Source organism: Octopus bimaculoides, chromosome 14 (assembly GCF_001194135.2).
Source record: "Octopus bimaculoides isolate UCB-OBI-ISO-001 chromosome 14, ASM119413v2, whole genome shotgun sequence".
Lineage (NCBI taxonomy): Eukaryota > Metazoa > Mollusca > Cephalopoda > Octopoda > Octopodidae > Octopus > Octopus bimaculoides.
The window spans coordinates 13,114,288-13,124,154 of NC_068994.1; the positions used below are offsets into that span (position 1 = coordinate 13,114,288).

General features: G+C 35.3%; 2 protein-coding genes across 2 annotated transcripts; one reads left to right on the forward strand and one right to left on the reverse strand.

The window, feature by feature from the left end:
* Window positions 1-1,663: 1,663 nt before the first annotated feature.
* On the reverse strand, window positions 1,664-4,070 carry LOC128249363 (zinc finger protein 177-like). The gene has a single exon (XM_052972681.1). The coding sequence runs from the start codon at window positions 3,315-3,317 to the stop codon at window positions 2,706-2,708; it is 612 nt and encodes a 203-aa protein (XP_052828641.1). The 5' UTR covers window positions 3,318-4,070; the 3' UTR covers window positions 1,664-2,705.
* Window positions 4,071-5,582: 1,512 nt separating this feature from the next.
* On the forward strand, window positions 5,583-7,936 carry LOC128249362 (zinc finger protein 726-like). Its single transcript, XM_052972680.1, has one exon. It carries the CDS (start codon window positions 6,627-6,629, stop codon window positions 7,509-7,511), a length of 885 nt encoding a protein of 294 aa, XP_052828640.1. The 5' UTR covers window positions 5,583-6,626; the 3' UTR covers window positions 7,512-7,936.
* The last annotated feature ends 1,931 nt before the right edge of the window (window positions 7,937-9,867 follow it).

Below are 9,867 nucleotides of genomic sequence, written 5' to 3' on the forward strand. Positions count from 1 at the left end.
CCCGCACAAGCCAGTCCAGGGGCACTGGCAACGATCTCATCGCCTCGGTGAGGCCCAATGTACGAAGGTCTTGCCTCACCACCTCAGCCCAGGTCTTCCTGGGCCTACCTCTTCCACAGGTTCCCTCAACTGTTAGGGTGTGGCACTTTTTCACGCAGCTATCCTCATCCATTCTCACCACATGTCCATACCAGCGCAATCGTCTCTCTTGCACACCACAACTGATGCTTCTAATGTTCAGCTTTTCTCTCAAGATACTTACACTCTGACGGGTATTCACATTGACATTACACATCCAACGGAGCATACTGGCTTCATTTCTTGCGAGCTTACGTATGTCCTCAGCAGTTACAGCCCATGTTTCACTGCCATGTAGCATGATGTACGTATATATGCATATACTCACATATTATTTGTATTATTAAATATCTATGCTTCACTGGTACTCCATTGATTACAACAATGAGATTTCCATTTGGTTTGATCAAACAGAAGAGCCTGCTTGTGAAATTAACATGCAAGTGGCTGAGTACCCCACAGGTACACATACCCTTAATGTAGTTCTCATGAAGATTCAGCATAACACACAATGTGACAAGGCTGGCCCATTGAACTACAGGTACAACTCATTTTTGCCAGCTGAGTGGACTGGAGCAATGTGAAATAAAGTGTCTTGCTTAAGGACACAATGAGCCACCAGGAATTGAACTCACAACCTTATAACCATAAGCTGAATACCTTAACTACTAAACTGCTATACATATTTTTGTCTTTGTATCCTTAATTATCATGTCACTTGGTAGTGTTTGTATATAACCTAATTAAACTAATTTCCTAGTTACATATTGGAATGAGACTATTGGGCTTGGCTGTTCAGGCGCTGATTATTTGGCGTGGCTGACTGAACATTCAATTTGTTTTAGCAACAGTGCTTTTTGGTCCATCACCCATGTAGCACCATTGTGGAATTGGAACTTGGAACACATACTGCAAGGTATCCAGTTTAGCATTTTTATAGTTTTCAATTCCCTCTCCTGGATTACTCTTTTTTACTGCTACTCTTTTACTTGTTTTGTCATTAAAAGAAATCCATCAATTTTGATACCACATAGCTACACAAATCACTAGATAGTAGATGGAAACTTTCTGTGTGTCCAACAAACAAGAGAAGAAACAGACTGGACTATCGTCTGTGATACAATCTACAGTTGACCCTTCATCTGGTATGGTCACATGCCAAGTCTTTGAGCATCAACATTGGCTAGCCAGGTGCTACACTAGTGTCCAAGACCCAACGCAGAATAACAATGTTAAACGACAGGCAGCAGAACCACCACTGAATGAAAACTTCAACAACACAAGCAAGGAGTTAAAACACTCATTCTAAATATGTATTTTTATTGCCTCATGTTTCAAGACTTAGAAGGTGTTAAAAATTTCAGTCTGAATAATTTATGCTCAGAGAGATGTTTTGTAGTAGAGTATATTTTATTAAGCACATTATATTTATAAACTGGTTTTCAATAGTCTTTCAATCTTGAAGTATATCACATTGAACAATCCAAAAAATACCACTAAAAATTATGGTAGCTTTAAGTTCTTAATTCCTGATCATGTTTCATAATTTAAACTGAAGTAAAACATTTTGAGATTACAATTGAGAAGCTTTTACACAAATTTATTTTAGTGTTTCTATTTTCAAAGAATAGATTTTACCAACTTCTTTTGTTTACCAAACTAGAACAATTTACTTTATGGTAAAGTTGCACAAAGCCATTTAAAATATACATATGTCTATTATTTTATAACAGCAGTAGCATTTAAAATAACATAGATTATCTGAAACCAGTCATAAATGTGAAAAGTATGACATTGATACTTATTGACATACATAATGTCAGAATGTTTATCCATAAATTCTGCATGTTCTTCGTGAATGACATCAAGACATTGTTGATAAAATTATCCACAATTATATATATAAAAAAAACAATATATTTCAGTAATTTGTTTGACAATACAAAACACAATTCAGAGAAAATGATTTCAGAATTGCTTCTAAAATCCTAATTTTTTTTAATACTCTGTATTTTTTTTAACCCTTTACCAATCATTTTTTTCTGTCAAATGCATTATTGATTCACATTATTTTGAATCAACCATGCACTATTTCATAACTTCAATATTTTGATAATGTGATTGTTTATTTTTAGAATGACATTGTGTAGGGTAGGTGTGAAAGGCTAAATCTGGTCAGTTTGAACATAGAACAAGTAGAATATTCGGGCCTGATATGGCTGGTTTAACCATTTAGCATTTAATCTGGCCCAAATATTATACCTGTTTTATGTTAAAACTGACTAGATCCAACCTCTCATACCTACCCTACAATGTCATTCTAAAAATATACAAACACATTGTTGAAATCTTGAATCTATAAAATAACGTATGATTAATTCAAAACAATGTGAATAAATAAGCAATACATCTGTCAAAGAAATCTGAATGCTAAAGGGTTTATGAACATGACTTATGGAGTCAAAATTTCCATCTACTTCACACCAATATTCTTTTTCTCCATGGATACATATGAACAACTAAAGTGAGCAGTTTGACATATTTCTGAGAATATACTCATGAATCAGATAGAATTTGAGCAATTCCTAAAAAACAGATTTACTGCATATTTTACAGTGATAGAAATTCTATCCAGTGTGTACTCTTTTGTGTGATTTTAAACTACCATTTTCACTGAAAGATTTCCCACAGATATCACAATGATATAGTTTTTCTCCAGTGTGTATTTTTTCATGTGTTTTTAATCTGTTATTGCTGAAAGACTTGCCACAAATTTTACAGTGGAAAGGTTTTTCCCCAGTATGTGATCGTTTGTGAACTACAAGAGCAGACGTCACTGTGAAAGATTTCTCACATATATCACAATCATACGGTTTTTCTCCAGTGTGTGTTCTTATGTGTGATTTTAAACTGAGCTGCTGAGTGAACGATTTCCCACAAGTCTCGCAGTGAAACGGTTTTTCTCCAGTATGTGTCCTTATGTGACTTTTTAAATGCGTATTACGAACAAACGATTTCCCACATATTTCACAAGGAAACGGTTTTTCTGTAATATGTATCTTTTTGTGACTACCTAAATTCGAATTAGTGACAAAAGATTTCCCACAAATATCACAGTGATAAGATTTTTCTTCGTTATGTCTTATTTTGTGTCTTTTTAAAACACTGTTATTAACGAATGTTTTCCCACACATTTCGCAATGGAATCGACTTTCTCCAGCATGTATTGATTTGAGCATTTTTTAAATTCCCAAGTTTGACAAGATTTCAAACGAATTTTAATGCGATTGTTTTTTTCTCTGATATTTACAAGTTTGTAGATTACAATATTTATATATAACCGTTCAATGCGATATAATGAAATTGATTGTTGTAAAGATATAAAGATGCAAAATTGGTTCTGAAGTATAACGATATAAAATAAAATGACATTTAATTTTTAAAAAAAATCTTTTAATAAGAAGGCAGGGTAGTGCCTACAGTCGTTTAGTCTCCGAGGCAAGTGGGAGGGCGTGAGTCCTCGATCCTCAAACTGAATCGGGCTGAGTTTTTGGTTGGTGTTAAATCGAGCGTCGGATTAAGTCTACAACCCGGCGGGATTTGAACTCCGAACGCAAAGAGCAAATACCGCAAGATATGCGATCAAACAGTTCTACAATTCGTCTTGGATAGATAATTTTTTTTTATCGACCCCGAAAGGATAAAAGACAAAGTTGACTTCGGTGGGGTTTGAACCGAGAGCGCGAAAGAGAGAAAGAACGATCAATTTCGAACTAAACTGAATTGAATTTATATTTCTTTATGTCTGTTATGCTAAGTAAACATAAAAGAAAACAGAATTTGAAAATAAATATAAAAGTCTCACAAGACTTTTTTTTTTTTTTAATGTGTTAAAATCCAATAAAACATGATCAAACACGACTGATGTTGACAAAAGAAGTGTTGTGTAGTTTTCTGTGTGTTTTGACAATCACAGTGTTGTTATTTAAAGTCAACAAAACTGTATAAGTGTTTATGCGAATTAGATTTGAAAGGATTTAGCTGCTATGTCCCAAACTGTCAAACGAACGTCTTGATATATACAAACACGAGCACTGTGCAGGGATCGATCTGTTCTGTGTGTATGGATAATGTATAATTTACATATTCGAGTCTGTATGTTGCAAAATGCTTTGTTTGGCTTATAGCAGCAATGTTTGAGTAAATTAGCTACTCCCAGTGGAAATACTACAAATCCTTCGTTCAGTTAAGCGAAGATTTATTTTGTTGGCGGTGAATCCATTTCATTCATTTCTTTAGTTGTCCACATTGTTATTTTTTATGATGTATATATCTCTCACTTCCGCCTCCGTTCATATCACGTGGCCTGTTATAGATTTTTTTGCGTAATCTTTTATATGTATTCAATAAAAACACTACAAACGAGCGTACATATCTACATTGTTATTGTAAAGGCGGCGAGCTGGTAGAATCGTTAGCACGTCGGGCGAAGTGCTTAGCGATATTTCGTCTGCGTTCAAATTCCGCCGAGGTGGACTTTGCCTTTCATCGATAAATTAAGTACCAGTTGAAGACTGCGGTCGTTGTAATCGACACAGCCCCTTCCCCCAAACGGTTACCTTTGTGGCAAAAATTGAAACCATTATTATTATTATTGTAATCTTCCGGACGTCTATCTATCTATCTATCATTATCATTTAGCGTCCGCTTTCCATGCAGGCATGGGGTAGAAGGTTTGACTGGAATTGGTAAGTCGGAGAACTGCACCAGGTTCCAGTCTGACCTTGGGTTGGTTTCTACAGCTGGATGCCCTTCATAATGCCAACCACTCCAAGAGTTATCAGCATGGGTGCTTTTATGTATTCCTGGCACCAGCCACAACTATGATTTCACTTGGCTTAACAAGTCTTCTCAAGCACATCAAATAGCCAAAGGTCACGATGACTTATCACCTTTGTGAGACCCTACAAATTTTGCTGCGAAGCCAGCAATTTTGGTGGGGAGGGGACAAGTGAATTACATCAACCCCCAGCACCAATCTGGTACTTATTTTATGTGCAAATATGTATGAATGCAAAAATGCTTGTTTGTCTTTAGAATTTGAATACATGTGCAGAATATGTAAGTGTTATGACAGGGAGGTAGTCGGACATAAATTGTAATCAACTGTGTGTGTGTGTGATGGTTGGTGGTAAAACATTCTTTGATGAGCTGTCTTACTCATCCTGTCCAAGGATTGAAAGTACAATCTTACAATCATGATTCCAACACCCTAACCACGAAGCCACGCGTCTCCACATGCATCATACAGATATATCCCGAGATTTATCATATTACCTAGTATTTACGCATAGTATTTTGTTTACATACACAATATCTGAATACACGCACTTTCTGTAATTTTTATTTTATTTTTGTAAACATTTACCAATGTGAGTGAATCACGTGATCCAGTTCAACGGGAACGAGAGAATAAACAACACCCACAATCTTATTCGGTAAATACCATACTCTATAACATATTTCCATAGCAGATCTATTTAAGCATGTTATGTTTATATTTATATAATAATAACATCAACATTCGACACAAGTGTACCAGTAGAAACAACACTCCCAGTTCTATAAAATATATACCGTTATTATAACACACAGAATACTCTATAGAAACATACATGATACAGTGATCTCCCTTGTCTATATCAGCTGTAACTGTTCAATAACCAATTATATACAACAATTATCGATATGTTTGATCGGATTTTAACATATTAAAAAAGAAAGTCTTGATAGTTATTTTCAAATCCTGTTTCATATTCTATTTACGTCCTTGGAGAAATATATATCTAATTTAGATCGTAATTGATTTAATTGTCACTAACTGCGAATCATTTAATTTTATATATGTGTATATAATTATTAAGTATAAGCTTCAAATTTGTGTGGTTATATACTGAATTCCATTATACAATGTGAAAAAGTGGTTCGTTTGTCTTTCGTTTTGTGATATCCTAAGCAAGGAAAGTGAACCCCATTATGTATACTCGCAAATTATACAGAAACAACTGTAGAGAACCGATATGTATTAAGACGTCTATCATGATGATAATTTTGAGATAACTGTTTGTCACTTGGCATATTCTTATCTACCATATTCATTTAAAAATACTCATTAAAAGGTACTCGTTAGAATACCTTTTAGTGTACCCATTTTGAAAGATACGTAACGCTACAGTCTGAAGTTTCACCTTTCTCTGTGGCATTCGTGGAGAGTAATTCATTGGGAAATAAATAAATAAATAAATAAATATTGTTATTGTGGAATATGTCAAGTATCATTTCTCGTGTAATTATCAAACAAGTACACATGGCAGAAAGATATTGGCGTTCTGATAATACCAGATAACTTTCCAGAGTCGAATCAAAGATGAGGTGTGGAATTTATAGAAAATTATTTTCACTTAAAGTTTTGTTGTCCACATACGTGTAGATGTTGCAGTGGAAAATCCAGTCATTGTGAAGTATTTGTCAAGATTTGATATTTAAAAATGCACAAGAGAAAACTCATTGGAGAAAGACGATTTTGTGAAAAATGTGGGAAATCGTTTGTAAATGACATGGCTCTAGAAACACACAGAAGAAGGCACGCTGAAGAAAGGTCCTATCATTGTGATGTTTGTGGGAAATCATTTTTCGTTGTTGGGTATTTAAATAGGCACAAACGAATACACACTGGCGTAAAGCCATATCATTGTGAAATATGTGGGACATCTTTTCTCCGTAATAGCCATTTGGAAAGACATATAAGGATACACACGGGAGAAAAACCATTTCAGTGTGAAATATGTGGAAAAACTTTTGCCCGTAGTAGCCATGTAAAAATACACGTAAGGACACATACTGGAGAAAAACCGTTTCACTGTGAAACGTGTGGGAAAGCTTTCATTGAGAATAGTAGTTTAAAATCACACATAAGAGTCCATACAGGAGAAAAACCTTTCCATTGTGAAATATGCGGAACCTCTTTCAGTCAAAACAGTACTTTAAAAGGACACGAACGAATACACACTGGTGAAAAGCCATATCGTTGTGAAATATGTGGTAACTCTTTTAGCGATAAGAGTACCTTAAAAGTACATAAAAGAATACACACTGGAGAGAGACCATTCCAGTGTGATATATGCGGGGCCTCTTTTAGTTATAAGAGTACTTTAAACGGACATAAAGCAATACACACGGGAGTGACCCCATATCAGTGTGAAATATGTGGGAAATCTTTCTGTAAAAATACTACTTTAAAATCACATAAAAATCTACACACTGGAGAAAAGCCATATCACTGTGAAATATGCAGGAAACTTTTCTCCAGTAATTCTTCTCTTATAAATCATAAACGCAGTCACATTGGAGAAAATGAAGCTACATCATTGTGAAATGTTTGGAAAACTTTTCTGAATTCTAAACTTGTCGCCCATAAACAAATACATACCATATCAATGTGAAATATGTAAGAAATAACTCAGTAAAAGTTTGATTGTAAGTCGCGCGTGCACACACTCTCTCTCTCTCTCTCTCTCTCTTGTTATTGCGGAATGTTTTAAGTATCATTTCTTGTGTAATTATCGAACAAATACACATTACAGAAAGATATTGGCATTCTGATAATTTCAGATAACGTTTTCAGAATTGGATCAAAGAGATGAGGAATTTAGAGAAAATTACTTTTAATTTAAAGTTAATTTATTAAACTCAAAAATATATCATTAAAGAGATTTGTTTCAAAAACAATTGCATCATGGTATTGATTCTTTATTTTCTTCTATTTATTTAACTAACAATGTCTTTCACCTCACATGTATAACTTTGGTAACTGGTAGTCTATGCTGAAATAAATACTATTCTCAAGAAATAATAATAATACCAAACAACTGAATATCATCTTCATTGTCATCGCAGTTTTTAACGTCCACTTTTCTATGCTTGCATGGACCAGACAGAATTTACTGAGACAAATTTTCTACAGCCACATGCCATTTTTTGTCACCAACCTTTCCCTGTTTCCAAGGAAGGTAATATTTTTCAGTGGCCTGACATGTTTTTGAAGAATGAGACACAAACATACATTTACTCTCACTTGCACATACATATATGTGAGGGGGTACCCGAAAGTAAGTGGAAATGTTCTCTGTGGGACAAGTCTGTTGTAGTTCAGGCTTGAAGTTCAAGATTGAAGAGTACTCTTAAATGGGCCGGTTATGTTGCACTGGCATAGGCCATGGTTACGGCCTCACTTGGCTTGCCGGGTCTTCTCAAGCACACCATATCTCCAAAGGTTTCGGTCACTTGTCATTGCCACTGTGAGGCTCAATGTTCAAAGGTCATGCTTCACCACCTCATCCCAGGTCTTCCTGGGTCTACCTCTTCCACAAGTTCCCTCTACTGCTAGGGTGTGACACTTTTTCACACAGCTGCCCTCATCCATATGCAACACATGACCATACTAGCACAGTCATCTCTCTTGCACTCTACATCTGATACTTTTTATGTCCAGTTTTTCTCTCAGGGCGCTTACACTCTATCGTGTATGCACACTGACATTACACATCTAGTGGAGCATACTAGCTTCGTTCCTTGTAAGCTTACACATGTCCTCAGCAGTCACGGACCATGTTTCGCTGACATATAGTATGGCTGTTTGCAATGTATATATATATATATATATATATTATACTTTGATACTCTGATAGCTTTCAGCCAGTATCGGTGCAAACCATGTCCAACTTAATAGCACCACCTGGCAAAGTCATTCAAATCAGGAATCGGACAACATGGCCCACTCAAGGAGAGAGTTATTTTGTATGGAGACATATCCGAGTGTAGGAGGTTTATCCAGGATTTTTTGAAGGAATTTGTCCCAAGACTTGTTGAACTTTATTGGGTCTATTTCTGCTTTAATGTGTTTTGGTGTAATGTTAAAGAGAGCTGGGTCAATTGAGGTGAAATAATTGTGCCGTATTGTTGTTATGTGATGTGAGTATGATTTATGTTGTGGGTGGATAGCATGGGGTCCAAGTCTTCGGTGTATCTTAAACGCAATGCCAGAATCATTTGGGCAATGCTAATGGAATATTTTCCACATCATGCAGATGATGTAGCGCTCACGGTAGCATTGGAAAGAATAAAGCTTGAGCTTTTTTGGTCAACCCCAATAGTCAAGGCCTGTCATGCCATCTATCTTTTTTGTAATTGACCTTTGAGGTGCTTCAATTTTCATGATACTTTGTTTCATATGGGGAGACCACAGTGGACTACAGTATTCAAGGAGGGGTCAGGCAAAATTAGAGAAGTGGATCGTAATGGTGTGGATATCTCTCAACTGGAAAGTTCTGAGAATCCAAGAGCACATTCTGTGGGCCATGTCAACTTTGCTGTTTATATGAGTGTCCCAGCTTATGTTGTTGTCCACAATTACTCTCAAATCCCTGATGTTGTTGGATGCCATGAGAGTTTCAAGGTATCCTCTTTTCTGAAGTGGATTAATTCAAATTTGTCCTCATTCAGTAGCATATTATTCTTTTCTGCCCATTGGATGACAGCCAGTATATATATATATATATATATATATATATATATATATAAAATGTGTATATATATATAAAATGTATATATATATATATATGTATATAAATACATGTATATATATATAATGTATTTATACGTGTATATATGTGTGTGTGTGTGTGTAAGAAGCAAAGATAACCAATTTGTTAATAAACGATTATTAACTTT

Excerpts from the sequence above, each read along its gene's own strand:
- LOC128249363 (XM_052972681.1), bottom strand. The coding sequence starts at position 3,317 with ATGCTCAAATCAATACATGCTGGAGAAAGTCGATTCCATTGCGAAATG.
- LOC128249362 (XM_052972680.1), top strand. The coding sequence starts at position 6,627 with ATGCACAAGAGAAAACTCATTGGAGAAAGACGATTTTGTGAAAAATGT.